Source organism: Petromyzon marinus, chromosome 10, assembly GCF_048934315.1.
Source record: "Petromyzon marinus isolate PM22_M1 ecotype Great Lakes invasive population chromosome 10, UKy_Petmar_22M1.pri1.0, whole genome shotgun sequence".
NCBI classification, from domain to species: domain Eukaryota; kingdom Metazoa; phylum Chordata; class Hyperoartia; order Petromyzontiformes; family Petromyzontidae; genus Petromyzon; species Petromyzon marinus.
The window spans coordinates 7263399-7280618 of NC_133676.1; the positions used below are offsets into that span (position 1 = coordinate 7263399).

Here is a 17220-nt window from a genome sequence, read left to right on the forward strand (position 1 = left end):
AAAGCGGCGGGGAAATCGGAGTCAGGAGGATTCAAAGTGGTGAGCGCTGGTCGCTCGCTCGCTGTTGCTATCCACAGCTAATGTGAGCCGACACCAGTACACGATTGATAGCATTCACTCATGTCGGATTTGGCCACCCTCTTTAAACATTTCAACAAAAAGCCTGGTCATGTTGCAAGAAGAATCACAACCTTTTGGGTTTATCTGCCTCCCGTGGTTTCAAAAATGGTTACATTCTGCATTAAAGTGTGTCATCAACAGGGCTTAATTTTTCACTGAGGTTGCTGGTAATAACATAATTAATTAATTGTTACACGTTTTCCTTATTTAACAGTTATGCCAATATGAAGTGATAATGATTCCATGTTGCAGGTAGGCTGGAGAAGGCACTATTATTATAGCCATAAAGTGTTTTTTAGTACAGTTCCTTAGCATAGGCCCACAGGTCCAAAATGCCCTGCTGCCGACAACAAATAGCACTATTGAAGGTATGGTTGATAAGAGTTAATACATTTATTGAAAAGTCAAGCAATACGTGGACAGAAGCAGAAAGAGAAGTGTTTAGATCTGTAGTATGGTCGATGAATGTATGGTGGTATACTGGATGTGGGGTGTCGAGTATGGATATATTGTTAGCCCTGGACAAACCCGGCTGCAATTAAGCCCTGGTGATCAATGTGATTGTGTGCCCATTTTCGCAGACCCACAGGGCCCGTGCGGAGAGGTGGATGGTGTGAACCTGGAGGAGATGCGCGAGTTTGCCCGAGCATTCAAGATCCGTCGCCTCTCGCTGGGCCTGACGCAGACTCAGGTTGGACAGGCACTCAGTGCAGCCGAGGGCCCTGCCTACAGCCAGTCGGCAATATGCAGGTAAGCACGACCACTGCGCGGCACACCTTTTTAAAATTGTAAATGGACGTGGAGACACTTGCGCCAATGCTGTCCAGCGTTTTAGCATCCCAGTTATAGTAAGATTTGATGACTGGCATCGTGGTGGCGTACGCCTGCGATCCAGTGCTTTGGAGACAAAGGTTGCCGGATCACGCAGAATCCTCAAACTTCAAAACACACTGAGCACAATTTGGCCAGATGATGGCGGTACAGAATATGGCTTCATGAAGCCAACCACACCTTAAATTATGAGTAGATATTCTCCTGATTCTCCAGTTTTCTACCACATGCAAAATCCTTATTTAAAATAAATCGATCAAAAAGCATAAGTTATAATACTCTTCAAAAATGGTTTTGAGACTCAGTGCGACTTTCCTGGATAAATACCGTTGTTAGTAGTTAATTATACATTAATTCCTCATTCTAAGACCTTCACTTTAAACGTCATGGAAATGATAAGTGATGAGTATTTATGTATTCGCCCAAATAGATAAAACATGTTTTTTTGCACATCAATACATATTACACTGATCACTATAATTCAAAGGCAAGCCTTTGGAAATATATAATTGCCACTAATAACTGCAAATATTCAAATGTCAGTATTCAAATGCAGTTTATTTTTTAATGTAAACCATACATTTACCCTCACCAAACACAAAGCAGCAGAAAATTTGTAAAGCAAACTGTTAAGGCAGTCGGCCACAAAGTGAGACTTTTTTCTCCAACTTCTGGCAGGAACGCCCTCCTCATGCGAGCCGACTTGTTCCTGCCGGCCTTCGGAGCAGCAAGAGCTGGAGACGCAATTAACGCGAACGCTAATAGCAGCAGCTCTCTCGACTCCCACGGGGCCTCAGGAAAACTGAACCCTGGGCTTTTATGTCCTGCCAGGTTCGAGAAGCTGGACATCACACCCAAGAGCGCGCAGAAGATCAAGCCTGTGTTGGAGCGCTGGATGGAGGAGGCTGAGGCCCGCAAGCAGGCCGGCCTGCAGAGCCTGAGCGACTTCGTGGGCGGCGAGCCCTCCAAGAAGCGCAAGCGCCGCACCTCTTTCACGCCGCAGGCGCTGGAGTTGCTCAATGCGCACTTCGAGCGAAACACACACCCCTCGGGCCAGGAGATGACGGCCATTGCCGAGAGGCTGTGCTACGACCGCGAGGTCGTGCGCGTCTGGTTCTGCAATAAGCGGCAAGCACTCAAAAACACCATCAAACGTCTCAAGCAGCACGACCCTGCCACGCCGCCACCGCCGCTGCCGCCACCGCCGCCGCCTGCGCTGCCAAAAACTCCGCAGTCACTGGTCGTGCCACAACTGGCAACCGGGCTGCCAAAGGTGGTGGTGACCGAAACGGGCCCTGGCACTTTTGAACACGCGGCGTTGTCGCAAGGCCTCACCAAAATCCCAGCAGAGGAAGAATCATCTCACGGCTTTGACTAGCTCGGTGTGGATTATGCGCAGGGAGACCAGGCCACCTGGATAACTGGAATGGACTCTTGTTTTTGAAGAATTAAAGATCACTTTTTAACCTGAAGATAAGAAAAAAATGTCTTGATTTACAGTGATTTCCACTATTGGGGAAAAATATTCCCAATGCTTGTGTTTTTGGTTGTTTAATTGTGATGGTAAGGTACACCTTCGTAGCGTTACATAGGTAACTGAACTTTGTTTGAGTCATACTATTATTGCACATTTCTGCACATTTTCAGAAGGTTAACGTTTTATTGTCAACCGTATGTCTTTCCGCTTAAAGTCTTCTACTTTAACTTTTGTGCAAATTATGAACAGCTTCTGTTTTTTCTTGACATATATTGGAAGTATGGCAAATTTATGGAAACAGTCTGGTTTGAGAGTATATGTATACACATGCACACAAAAATGCCATCACAAAGCTTTACCGACCATAAATGATATTGTCAACCTCTTGCTATTTTCTATGCAGAGCTTCAACTGCAGACAATTTTTTTTATTTTATGGAAATGTTTGACTTTTGGTCTTTTATGCGTATTTCAATTTTTGTCCCAAAGAGTGGTTTCTTAAGGTCTGGCCTTTGCATTATTACAAGTGTGGTCAGATTTTAATCTGATGGGATGTGTATAAGTGACAATAACAAAAAAATAGAGGGAAAACAAGTGAAAAAGGCTTTATATAAAGTATACCTGGTTGGATGTGTTAACACTTTGCATATATGTAAATGTGACTTGTAGTGAATATCTGCTGCGTGATGTTAAAGCTTTAATATGGAATTATTTTATTCTGATGACTCAGCCAAAGATACCTTAGCAAAACCAAATCCGTTCATACAAGGCACACTAATAGCAAAGTGGTGCTCCATAGACACACTTTACTCCAAAAAAAATGATAATGAGAATGGACACATCTGCTTATGTGGTAGCTATTAGATGGATTTTTAAAGAGTGTTTGTAAAACAGAAATAACCCAAAGTATGTCATAAATGCACTTCCTGGGCTGATTGGCCCAGAATGTTGCTAATAAGAGACCTACACAGCCTGCAGTGGGTGTCTCGTAGAAAGCAGACTAACTTGTGACTGACATTGAAAGCAGTTGAAGATCATGAGAAACACAATTTCCCAGCACATTCATTGTACGCTCTCAACCATCGAAACAAAGTAGATATTTAATCCATTTAAATACATTTCCTAATACGTTTGCAGCATTGTCCCGGTTGTTGCATCGCTCACGGCTGTGGACAGGGACTGCCAAGTGTTCATTTTCTTGTAGGGATCATCTTAGTTCTGGAGACATCGAGTTACGCCACTGAGCAGTTCACTGCATGTCCCGCAGCATCACAGTGCCCCATCACACCATGCAGGCATTGCAGTTGAAGATAACTGCTGAGCTCCATCTACCTTTGTCACAGATGGGCGTGATCTTAGAAGAAACCATTCGGGCCTCTCACGTTTAATGCGTTGACCTCTTATCTCAGAATTGCCACCAGCAGTGGAGGCAGTCTGAATGCATTAATCAGAAACTGCCTTGCACAAGATGTAAAGCCAAAGGTAAAGGTTACGAAGTGTAAAAATCGTAAACACGCTTTATTTTAAACACAAATTGGTAAGCTTTAGGAAGGCAACATGGTCCACTCTTGGAAAGTCTGAGGTTCATTGGTTATTGCCAGTTTGTACCCTCATGCTGTGTTGCCATCCTTCAAAATGACAAAAAAGGTGACTGTCATGTCCACTTTACGTATAAAATGATCCCAAGATTTATGACTCTGCAAGGCCGCAGTTTGCTCCTGTGATTACCGTGTATACCTTTCCGAAAGAAACACTTTTATCCAAACTACATTCCACCTACAGTCAAAATATTCAACTAAATCCATATACCAAGCAGCAAGAGTAGGAAAAAATTGGTTCAGAGTATTTTGTTTATATTGAACCAATTAAATGTTTTTGAAACAGTATCTTTCATCATATGAGATAATACGATACTGCATAATTGTATTCGCCATATCAGCCTTGTAGTTGTCAGTAAAATTAAATTTAGATATGAATACAAATAAAAATACACACCAGTCCACATCCACCCGCCCACCACCATATTTGTGCACAGTCAATGGTAAGGGCATTAAATTAGCAACCTAGATTCTCAGGACTGCTTACATCATTATTTTTCCCACGATGTACAATGTTTGTATACAAGTACTATTAGGACATTTAGAAATTGAAATACTGAACAGCACGCAGTTATAATTTTTACCGGTGTTGTAAGGCTTTGATGCAGCATACATGAGCAAACGATGTGTTTTCTGATTAGCAACACAAAGACGCATATAAGGTGGCACATAGCGGTGGTACTTTTTAACAGCGAGGTCATCATGCATTTTTTCCTGGGCAAAATCCCCATACATCTCAGACAACTATTTAAATAAAAAATATCTTCATACCATTTGCAGCCACATTTGCTCCTGATAATAAAAAAAATTTCCCACCCACCAAAGAAATATGTCCCAGTCACGAGAGCTTCTCCCTCAATAGTTTGGACGTTGCTTGTGTGCCAATCACTCTGTATGGTTCTACATACACCATCATACCCATACCAAACTATACGAGCTTAGGTTAGCAGTGACAAAAATACAGGACTCGTGCATGGGACTACCACAGTGGATGTGTATATTATATATGCTAAAGCTTTAACCAAAAAGTATATTTCTGCTCTTATATATCCTGTAATGCCTTTGCAGCAATTCCTCCAGCTGGACCAAAGCACCTCCTTTCTATCAACCGTTTGATGTTATTTACATTCTATTTGTTTATTTATTTGTTTAAGTAAGTTTTTTTTCATATCATTTTAAATCAATTTTGAAGGATTGACGATTTATGGGTTAGACTTTAATGCCAAGGAAGGCAATCGCTCTAATTTACCTCAAACCCTGCATTCTGATTTGTAAAATCCTCAATGCTCTACCAAATATTGGCATGTGTTTTCACACCTGTAACTCTAACGAAACCCATAAACGAGAATACGAATAATAATGTCTTGCATTTTAGAGGGGAGTTACATCAATGGCTTGTAATTCAAGGAGCCAGCGCAGATCCTCAAGCATCTGATGTCTGAACATTGGTCAAAGTGCCAAGATAACAAAAAAAAGTTAAGCAATATAGGGACGAAACAAATTCTATATTCAACACAGCCTCTACAAAATACTGTCAAAAAAATAATGAAAAGATTTCCTGAAAAAAATATGTAAACATTTTTTAAATGTCTTTTGTTCATGTTTTTTTTTTTAAATCCAGTTAATTATTTGTTATTCACCTTTCGGTATTTCTAAACGTCCGGGCAACAACAAAGCGTGCACAGCGCAAATCGAGGGAGGCCTGACGCGGGGCTGGAGGCACGGTCGTGTGGCCCGGCGGGCGCGCTCCTTGGGGTCGGCCGCGTGACCGCTTCACGGCGACTTCACGACTCGTTTTGCGGGAGAACGTCGGGGACGTGTTTTGTACAAATCCAGCGGCGGAAGAACGCGGCGCTCGGGTGACACGTGCTGCACCACACCGTGCTCGGGTGACACGTGCTGTACCACACGGCGCTCGGGTGACACGTGCTGCACCTCACCGTGCTGTACCTCACCGTGCTCGAGTCGAGTGACACGTGCTGCACCACACGGCGCTCGAGTGGCACGTGCTGCACATCACCGTGCTCGAGTCGAGTGACACGTGCTGCACCTCACCATGCTCGGGTGACACGTGCTGTACCACACCGTGCTCGGGTGACACGTGCTGTACCTCACGGCGCTCGGGTGACACGTGCTGCACCACACCGTGCTCGAGTGACACGTGCTGTACCACACCGTGCTGCACCTCACGGCGCTCGAGTGACACGTGCTGCACCTCACCGTGCTCGAGTCGAGTGACACGTGCTGCGCCACACCGTGCTCGTTGTGACACGTGCTGTACCTCACCGTGCTCGAGTCGAGTGACACGTGCTGCACCTCACGGCGCTCGAGTGACACGTGCTGCACCTCACCGTGCTCGAGTCGAGTGACACGTGCTGCACCTCACGGTGCTCGAGTCGAGTGACACGTGCTGCACCTCACGGTGCTCGAGTCGAGTGACACGTGCTGCACCTCACTGTGCTCGAGTCGAGTGACACGTGCTGCACCTCACGGCGCTCGGGTGACACGTGCTGCACCACGCCATGCTCGAGTGACACGTGCTGCACCTCACGGTGCTCGGGTGACACGTGCTGCACCTCACCGTGCTCGAGTCGAGTGACACGTGCTGCACCTCACGGTGCTCGGGTGACACGTGCTGTACCACACCGTGCTCGAGTCGAGTGACACGTGCTGCACCTCACGGTGCTCGGGTGACACGTGCTGCGCTTCACGCGGGAGGCTTATGGGACAAAGAGCGAAGAACGGGACGCTCGCGTGTGCTCGGCCACTTGGAGGGTGCCGTTGACGCCAGGAGTGTACTCACGGTACATTCGCTTGCCGGGTTTGATGAATAGAAACCAAAGCTGATCCTAGACTAGGCCTTTTTATTTGCCGTGTTTAAAAATGTAACGTGCTCTATGATCTGTAGATCTTTTTTTTCCCAATGTCACGGAAACCTTTGTATAATAAATAGAAGTAGAATATGTGTTTGCGAGTAACTCATTTGCTGGATCGGGGGAAAGCTGCAGCCCTGCGATTGGTTTTTGCTCACGCCACTGCAGGAAGAAGGACCCCTTCCCGAAGGCATGTTGGTCTCTTATTCCATGCCGGTGAGACATCTTCTAAGCGATGGGAGTAACCACACTTTACCCCTACGACACGCGACCTGCTAAGTGACGAACTTACCCCTCGGTAACAATAACTTATTCCAGGCTCATGAGCTGTGAACATAAATCGAAAAGTGTAACCACAGCAACTCTCAATCCAACTCAATTGAGTCAAAGGCAGGAGGCAGGTCAGAGCGCCAACACTTTATTAAGTGTCAGTGTGCACATGCAACACAGGCTACACTCTGGCTGCCGACTGTTACTTTCTGCTTTCACTGTTACCATGGAACCAATATGCATAATGTGTCGTGGCATTAAGTAACAGGTGAGAAGTGCAATGCGAGTTCTGTTAGGTGGTCAATATTAACTTGGCTCTTAACGTGTGCTTGAATTACTCTCGAAAATGCTCCCAATGCAATCCAGCACTGCACAATTACACGTCGCGTTCTCAATTTCTTCACACAACTAGTAAGTCGATTGGCACGTTAAAAACTGCAATGCGTTGCAAAAATATACTATTTTTAGTATCTTTTAAACTTATACATGCCATGAGAATGTAAAATAACATGGTTTCAAACTTAATCATGTTCACGGACATTTAAAGAGGAATATGACCAAACGCAATGAATTCCTCAACTTGACAATTATTCAAGCCTTGCTAGTAGTTAATACAGCACCATATAAGAAATACTTGTGGAAGGAAAAAAACTTTTTGGTAAATTTTTGCACAATGGAAATACCCATCGTAAAACCCATTCTACAGAGCCCAGATTATAAATATTGGATACATTTTGAAGAATAAACATTGCAAAAAGGGAGTGGGAAATTATGTTTTAAAAAAATCAATGCACACATTTAATATACACGATACAAGACCCACAGAGAAGTGCACACATTCAGTATGACAAGGAGACTGTATGCCGGACAGGTATTAATACAACACTAAAGGGTCGTTATTGGTGAAATACTTTTGGAAATATTTGCAAACAAATCTCAGAGTTAAAAATACAGTTAAATCCGACGGCTACAACGGTAAATAAAATGCAGTATAACTGGTAAAAGCAAGTGGACTGATATAAAATAAAAAAACATTTTTAAACCGATTTCAAACCAGCTCAACAGCATAAAAAACGCTACGTTATTTTAGCACTTTTTTTGCCAATATAAATATTGCTTGAATTTTTTTCATTGTGATTTTGAATCTATTAATTCAGGGTGATTTTTTTGAAAAGTCATTTACAATGATTTATCTTTCTTAGGATGTCAAATTTAAAAAAATGCGTAAAAAAGCATAACTATTTACATCTTTGTTCTTTTGTGAGTTTTACACGAAAGATTCAAACTTAAAAACACTCATCATTTCATAGGGTGCATAGAAACAAATGCTTGGGTTACATTAAATCCAATTTTGAGTGGTATGAAGGCATACATTTACTGTAAAAAAATATGATCTTAAGAGGATGCCTCGGTTTGTTGTGCTCTTCAGCATCTTATAAAAAAAATGTTAAGCACTCTGAAAGTTTCTAAAACGGTCGGATATTTTGTTACTTAGCTATTTTTAATTGTATCTGCTCGTAGTTTATCATAAACAAATTTTGAACACATTTTCATGAGACGTGAATTCACAGACAATGAGAAAGACAATTTGTCATGTAGAAGGCATGACCAAGGCTGATCCATTATAAATTACAGTGTAATGATACCGAGGGCCAACGGACCAGAGGTCAGCAGTAATGGCAGTGGCACCTGGAGCAGAGTCATGGGTAAGTAAGCATCTCACTCTACCCTTCACGCCACCTCTCATCATCCTCAAAATGGCAATATTCACCTCGTTTCCCATATTAGGCATCATATATCCCCTTCGGCAACTGGCTGGGGATCCACATGGTCTCCAATGCATCATGGCCCAAGAGGGGCCACACAAGCCAAATAACCCACCTTGCAGTCCACACTGCGAGATATATCAAAATCAAACAGCAGACACAGATGACAGTGAGCGATCGTTTCATTAAATGTGCAATGGGTACTTAACTTTTTCAAACAACATATCTCGTACCGTCAGTGACAGATATATAGTTGTACGCACGTATATTTGAAATAACAAATGTACGCATACACAAACACATACAATAGTTGTTCTGCCACATGGGCTCGTGTGCGAGTGAGGCAAGGAAGAGGAGGAGGCTTTGATGGAGAATAGGAAGATGAATAGGAGTATGGGTTTGATGAAGAGGAGGATGGTGATGTGTGAAGAGTTGGAGTAAGAGGTGGCAAGAAGTGAGAGAAGAGGAGGGATAGTTGCAGGAGGAGAAGTGGTTGGATGAAGAGGATGAGGAGGACGGAGAGGACGGAGAGTTTGATGGGGTTTGATAAAGAGGAGGAAGAGTTTGATGAAGAGGATGAGCAGGAGGGGAGGGAGGGCATGATGGCGAGGAGGATGAGCGCTCAGCGCCGGCGGACGTGCTCGTGAGCGACGCTGTTCTCCATGCAGAGCACGGCGAAGCTGGAGGCACAGCCATGTGGCTGCTGCTGCAGCAGGCGGTGCGAGGAGAGCGGCGAGGCCTGGCCCGTGACGGCCGTCTCGCCCACGCGCCACATCTCGCAGTACTGCGTGACTAGGCGGCGCCCTCGCTCATCCGAGCCGTGCCACACCAACTTCTGGGGCCTGAAATCAATATCAATTATTGCCGTCGATGTTATTCACAATTTGTAAACGTTTACGGGTTGGACTCCATCATTATCATCATCAGCCTGGGTCAAACCAGTGCTGAATTCATGTCTCCCCAAGCCACTGCCATCTCTAATGATTCTGCGATGTAGTAATCCACCTAACATCTGCACAGCAGATAATTGCATCGGTCCATCTGAATATTGTACTTATCGTAAACTAATTTGTAATATTTTTTTATTGTATTTATGTGTAGGATCTCTCTCTTTGTCATTCTACTCATTATTGAGTATCTATGATGATATAACTGTGATATTTTTCACCAATCTATTTGCACAATACAAAAAAAGTTCATTATATTGTTTTTAGAAAACAAGATATTTATTCGTATATTTCTTCGTGCAGTAATTGGTTGTTGTGTATGTAGCTCAGTTTAACATGTAGGCTTTCGCGACCAATATTATTATAACCCAAAAACCTTTATTATGAATGTATGTAGCTCATTGGGCTTTTGCTTCACATGTTAACCCGTTTTTAAAGCTGTTTGATACATAATGACATGTAAAGCGCTTTTAAAATATAAAATAATGATAATGATCACAAAGATAAAGAATGTACGTAACCATGCAAACTATTGCGCGTTAATATTCAGGCACATGCATTTTTTTTTTACTCCACTATAACAGCACTATGCAAGGAGGTGTAATTGTTACCAGGCCTGGTCCGTCAGGATGTTGCGGCCGTCGAAGGAATAGATGGCAGCATTGGAGTTCATTTGTCCACCGGACCCTGAGAAAATCTCCTCCCAATTCCTGAAGAGCACCTCTCCCTGAAAGGTAAAGAAACCAACATATAAACACACGCGCACAGTACTACACTGCAAAGCGGCAATCCATTATGCAAGTGCCAACGATTTACGGGATAAAGCGTCGAGCCGTTCGCTTTCTAAGGTGGCGCTCGCGGTGCTGTCGTTGAGAAAGATTGATCGTCTCAGCATCTCCGCACAGGCTCTAAATGCGCGTGGCACAGAGGATTTCACCGATGAGCCAGCGGTCTCTCATCGGCGCCAGGCTGATTATGCGAGTTCACGTGACATACGGAGCATGTTCCAGCTCTTTGCAGAACGTCACACAGGAGAGTGAACGGTTAAAGCTTGGGTTACTGCAGCACTCCCATCATTACCTTGGCTGCTCTTACTTCTCGTAACAAAGGCTGACTTGTGGACTTCTCACAATGGAATGAAATCGTGTAGAATATTGCTTTTTGCAATGAACAGAGATGGAATGCTCGTACCAATCCCATCTACCTAAGCAACATTTGTTTAACAAGCCCAACTCTACTGATGAGACCTAGAAGGTCAAAACGAGTCCAAAGTTTGCCTGCTTAAACAAATTTTGCTCTATATTGGTGTGGAATGCCAATAGGCTGATGAACTAAACATCTGTTTATTTATATGTAGCGACACAGAACGAAGTTCTGCGTATATACAATGGAAGCAGCACATTTGCACCCTGGATATAAACATCAATAGAGTGAGGAAACTGCTCAAAATCCCACACCCTGTCACGGGCTTTGATGAGATTAGGTGCACAGCTGTAAAAAAAGCTTCTTCCTCCTGGGGGATCTCACCTGTTTCAATCAAAGGCAGTGACTATAGATGAAAAAAAAAATGTTTCATAAACAAACACGAACGCAGCCACATCTCAAGACCATGTACACAAAAGGATGTACACCACGAGATGATGCAGATGAGCAGGAAAGAAACGAGGGCCTTATATTTTAGTAAAAAAATTTGAAGGCCAAGATTAGAGATTGTCGGGTGTGACGGAGAGAAGAGTAAAAGGGTTAAAAACGAATGCATGGCTGGTTGTAGGCAAAGGAGAAGCCAGTAGTAAAGATGATCAGGTGGGAGTTTCAAGCAACAAAGGGCCACAGCACAGCCGTGAGTTTCCACTGAGCAGGGGTTTTGAAGAAAGGCCTTTGTTACTGGAGCGGAGGGAGTACACAAAACACAGTGAGGCTACAGTGTTGCAACTTAACATTTTGTTTCTAGATCGATTTGACTTTTTGGCTTTCCCTTGCAAACAAAATTTTGTAAAAGTGGCACGTTATACTTGCCAAGATGTGCTGTGACATGATTCCTGGCAGATATTAAGAATACTGTATCAGTTTACTACATTTAATACTTGCTCAATTGTCGTGACATTTTTTACGAATTTAGAACGTTCTATCGAGCGACATCTCCTGAATTTCCGTGCTTCATTTGGCGGCTTTCCGCTTCAAAGAGTTGGCAACACCGAAGCCGCCTCTAATCATGGACAACCCAGAGCCGCGTGACAACACGCTCTTCCCGGGGCTTACCTTGAGGTTTATTATGGGCATGGAGGCACGGTCAGCCCGGCGCACGATGGACGCCAGGTCCTGCACCTTGGAGGAGAGGAAGGCGCGGTATGTGCCGTGCAGGCCGATGGCACGCGCCTGCTGGAAGCACTGGAAGTCTGCACCACGGATGCCACGCATGTCCCCCATCTGCGGGGCGTTCAGCGCTATCAGGTGCAGCTGCGGGACAAGGGACGGCCGGGGAATGGTGGACTTTAGCAGGTGTGACACGCAATAGCAGAGGGTGCTATAAGAAGACTGTCATTGTCATCATCATCACCATCAGCCATGGTAAAACCACTCCCCAAGTCGCCACCACCTGTCACGATCCTGTGATGCAATATTCCATCCAGCGCCTGAGCTAGAACTGATCTCATCATTCCATCTCCGCAGCGGACGGACTCTTGGATGCTTTGCTTTACTAAGACTCATAACTAGGATGGTTGAGGCTCGGAGAGGCCTTCATCCAGTCGCAGATTGATCTTGTCAAAATATAAAGCTATAAATCGGAACACCGAAGGTCATTTTAGAAAAAGCTAAAGAATTTACCATTTATAATTCTCATCCAATATTTTGTTTTATTTTGTGGCATATCTGTCAGTATAGGTGATCATAAGCACTTATGAAAAATACTCTGGGAATTATTTTATCAACAAATACCAAAAGTGAAAATGGCAATATTTTATCATTACATGGAAATATTGTATATTGGTGTCTTGAAAATCTAGTTCTGCTCGGTACTTGGATGATAGTTTTTTATTAGTGACGCACTCTATATAAAAATAAAACCTCTGACCTCTTGGCAGAAAAATAAATTCCTTCCATGCAGGGGGCTGGAAAGAGGCAAATTTACGGTTCTCTAAACGTGATTTTGAGCATGAACATTTTCTTTCTCTGCGGGAATCTCCGTCCAAACACGGGACCAACAAGCAGTGTAAATATTATCTCCATTTATCACAAAATAAATAAACTGGTAAATAAATAATAAAACAAATTCATTTCCCCCCTGGAGACGTAACAATATATTCTAAAAAATTAAGCTCTTCATTGTCCTGGGGCCCCCCTGCGATGCCCCTAGCATACGTGCAGAGAGGGGCAGCACTGCTGCTGAAAGCATGAAGGTGACAAGGATGGCAGCATCGAGACGGAGATGATGAATGGGGGCAGGCAGGGCAGCTGCTCCATATAAGAGTATTGGCCGCCTGACTCTTACACCTCTCCTTTGCAGAGTTCATATACATGGGCAAGTATTCTAGAGAGACTGTACCTCCCTCATGTGACGATAGAAAACATTCAATCTATATACACTTCCATGGTGTAACAGTTAGCACACTGGACTTGCAATGCAGAGGTGACCGGTTAGATTATATCTCCTGGCGCGGTAAGGTGAAACAATGGAGCAAGTTCCTTTAAAATTCCACCGCTGCCACCATCCAGCCAGATGTAAATATTGGTGCACCGCATTTAGTCAATCGACAGGTCACATGTGGAGGGATAAAGTGTGGGTACTCCCACCTTTTCCAAGATGTCTGCTCAGCATGGAAGAGTAGATCAGATCTAGATCTGAAGTTTTCGTGACTGCAGGGATCTGTACTCTTTGGTTATTTCGGTAAAGTCACGTGGGTAGAAAATAAAATGAATTAAATTTATTTAGTAGATAATATAATAATCTAGCAGGCCTCTCTAGAGCTCTCTCGAGTTGAGGCCCTTCCACCAGCAGTGGCACGAGAATTACGTTACAAGTGCTGCACCTTTACCTTCTATTAATTAATTTTAATTTATACTCTACGTGACTTTACCAAAAGAACCAAAGAGTATGGATTCCTGCAGTCACGAAAACTCCAAATCTAGATCAAATCTAGATTATATGTATTTAGCAATAATCTTACGTGAGAGTTATGCATTGAGATGGTTTAATATTTGATTTATTTATAGCCAGGTGAAAGAGTATTCAGGAGGAAAATAATGCATACAAAGGGGATGACACTCAATGTCCACACAAATTGGTTCATCAACCATTTGCTGTACTGTCATCTCGTGACCACCGTGAGTTTGGGATTTTAAAAAAATTGATGCATCCAAGAAACGCTGCCTCCAAAGCACTGGATTACAGGGGTGTGCTACCACAGTACAGTCACTCCACCACAAAACCACTCCACCACACCAGCATGCTACCACTCCACCACTCCACCATGCTACCACTCCACCACTCCATCACATCAGCACGCCACCACTCCACCACGCCACCATGTTACCACTCCACCACTGCACCACACTACCACTCATCCACACTATCACTCCACTGCTCCACCATGCCACCACCAAGCTCAGCTCATCTCACAGTGACAGATGCTGCCACGCGGGCTTCTTCTGCACGCGAGTCACTGTCTGGGCTCACTGCGGCTGATGCTCACCCCGTGGTGGCTGGTGCCAGCAGACGAGTGACCAGCGTTGATCTCATGGTAGGCGATCCCGGCCGATGTCAGGCCGACGTTGCCCGCCTGCGGGTACCCGACGGCGGGCGACGGTGGGCCCAGGTCCCCACTGGGGTACGCGATCCCTCCCGTATTATGCCCCACGTGAGATGGCGACAGATGGTTGCTGCCCAGGTTATTGTTGCCGTTGTTGTGGTGGTGGTGGTGGTAGCTGGCGTGCCCACTTGTCGGGATGCGGTCCACCACAGGGAAGCTGGGCAGCGGGTTTATAATGTTGAGCACATGGGACGAGGCCTGTGAAGTGATAGCAGTGACAGCAGCAGCAGCAGTTGTAGCAAAAGACTATGAAATGTTATGACCATGTTTTTAACTGTGGTGAACATCTTTCGCACTGCGCTTCAGAGAGTGATTGTGTTTTGTATTCGATGGAAACAATACAGTAGCAACGCGTTCAAATAAATCGACTGTAACTTACAGCAACTTCGTCTTCTCTGGGAATGGGCAGCACTTCTCCAAGCTGTAATAAATACAGGAACATTCATTAACAAAATAACATATTGAGCCACAGGCATCATATGACAATACAGAAATGAGTGCTTGTTGCGTGCTATGTATGTTGAATTTTTTTATGTTGAACTTCTTTCAGACCATACATAGTCAATCCTGCTAATCGGAGGTGTGGTGGAAGGTCAACTACTACAGCAATGAAGACGACGAGATGGATCTCAGGGATCATGAGGCTGCACCAGGTCAGAAATTGCGAGATGAGGGAGAAGGCAAGGATGGTAACTCATCTCGGACAACCTGAAAATTTTTCAACTAAGATTGCTAGGACAATAATGTAAGATAAAAGGAAAACCAAATTGGAATAGTCGTGATGAACTTTGAAGCATCAAGGCTGAGACCGAGAGGCAGGCCTAGCGAGAGGTGGATCCGAGTGATGAGCTAGGATATTGAGGACTGTGGAGTGGACGTGGAGATGAGCCAGGGACAGAAATGAGTGAAGAGGATCTCAAGAAGTAGATGCATCAGATCACAAAAGTACATACCTCCCCAAAGAGCATTGCTTATTTGTTGTGAAACCAATTTTGTTGTTTTGTTCCAAAGTAACAAGACGAAAAAAAAAACAACGTAAGATAGAAAGGAAAGTTGGGAGTGAGCTTGGCGGTGCATTTTTGCTGCATGACGGGCCGGGCGTCTGCTGCACTCACGTAGAGCTGCCTGCATCCGTCGCGCACACGCACGTACGCCTCGCCACGCTCCACGATGTACACAAACGAGCCCTCGGGGGCGGCCCGTGACCATCGCACCATCGCCTCAAAGTTTTGCACAACGGTTGCCTTCAGAAGGAACAGGGGTGAGAGAAAACACACAGAGCATCACAAGCCGTTCGAGCGCGCATTAACACGGACTGGACCACCCAACGTTTACGCACTGTGGAGCAGTGAGGCAAGTTCAGTCGACAGAACTTTGCGAGCTGCCCACTTCTAGGCTGGTGCTGTTGTTCTCAATCTTGTGTCGCGCAACTGCAGCCTGCGGCGCTCCCCTTCGCTAGACTACAGCAGGCCATCAGAATGGGTTGAGATGAGACGTGGTGTAAGGTGCTTTGAGAGTTTCTGCAATATTTATGCGCGCCTATAAAAGCAAATCTTTATCCTAAAACGAATGTGTTTTTTTGTGACACCAGTCAAGAACAAAAGAAGACGAATGTAAGCAGTTACTGTATGTTTGTGCACGTACCCCTTTTGCAGAGCTGGCTAGGCCTGGGGGACCGGGAGGTCCAGGAGGCCCTGCAACAACTGATCTGTGATGTTCTGGAATGACGACAAGTTAACAACAAATCATTGCAATGACTGAAAATGACAAGTTGATGCTGTAAGCTGGTTTAAAATGTATTCAGAATGAATGTCAACTGCAAAAATAATAGATACACTACAAAAATATACATTTTACACAATAAGATAACCTTATGCCTCTTGTGGACATTACATTTTTTATAGAAATATAGAAAAAAATTATCTTTGCCACAATTCACACGAGATTTTAACAGCTCCTTTTGTGCATGTACAGCCTTTGTGCATTTCAAATGTTTACTTTATCGGTTATTGACTGGCAATTCACAAAGTAGTTTGGTCTCGTGTTTTAAAATCCCAATACAGCCTCTTCCAGGTCTCGCCGCGAGCAAGGACACTGACCAACAAAAGTTGTTCCAGGAGGCCCCGGCGGTCCTTTCTGCCCAGGGGGCCCAGCTGGGCCCGGTCGGCCCTCAAAGCCAAACCCAGGGGGCCCGGGGGGGCCCGGGGGTCCAGGGTGCCCCCTTGGGCCAGAAATGGCATCTCCTTTGGGTCCCTAAAAAGAGAAAAAGAGTGGTAATCACCCAGCGTTGGGGAACTGACGTAGCGTTATACAACGTCATGATGAGCAGCTGGAAGTTTCCCAGAAGTGGAGAGCGATGTTGAACACACGGCACAACCCAACAACAAAACACACGCTGCAGAGATATACAGCGCAAACGCGACTAACACACCATGGCAATGATGGATATTTATTACCTTAATGTGAAGTTAAATAATACTTTCATTGCAACAAATTATTTTCGTTCACCTATTGTTGACTGTTTAGTGTAA

General features: G+C 44.5%; 2 protein-coding genes across 7 annotated transcripts in view; one reads left to right on the top strand and one right to left on the bottom strand.

Annotated features, from left to right (window-relative positions):
• The window catches only part of POU6F2 (POU class 6 homeobox 2), a 57660-nt gene extending 50670 nt beyond the window's left edge, over nt 1-6990 (top strand). For 2 of the 3 annotated variants that reach the window (XM_032951554.2, XM_032951555.2), the window contains exons 11-12: nt 702-870; nt 1630-6990. In XM_032951554.2, coding sequence (XP_032807445.1) covers nt 702-870; nt 1630-2329 — 869 coding nt within the window. In that variant the 3' untranslated portion in view covers nt 2330-6990. The remainder of the gene's footprint in view (nt 1-701; nt 871-1629) is intronic. The other variant, XM_032951556.2, reaches the window with a different exon arrangement.
• Nucleotides 6991-7300: 310 nt separating this feature from the next.
• LOC116941013 (uncharacterized) overlaps nt 7301-17220 on the bottom strand; it is a 94833-nt gene continuing 84913 nt past the window's right edge. For all 4 annotated transcript variants that reach the window (XM_032951550.2, XM_032951549.2, XM_076066093.1 and 1 more), the window contains 8 exons: nt 16789-16942; nt 16334-16407; nt 15805-15933; nt 15069-15110; nt 14573-14887; nt 12141-12338; nt 10493-10608; nt 7301-9776 (listed from right to left, as the gene is read on the bottom strand). In XM_032951550.2, coding sequence (XP_032807441.2) covers nt 9557-9776; nt 10493-10608; nt 12141-12338; nt 14573-14887; nt 15069-15110; nt 15805-15933; nt 16334-16407; nt 16789-16942 — 1248 coding nt within the window. In that variant the 3' untranslated portion in view covers nt 7301-9556. The remainder of the gene's footprint in view (nt 9777-10492; nt 10609-12140; nt 12339-14572; nt 14888-15068; nt 15111-15804; nt 15934-16333; nt 16408-16788; nt 16943-17220) is intronic.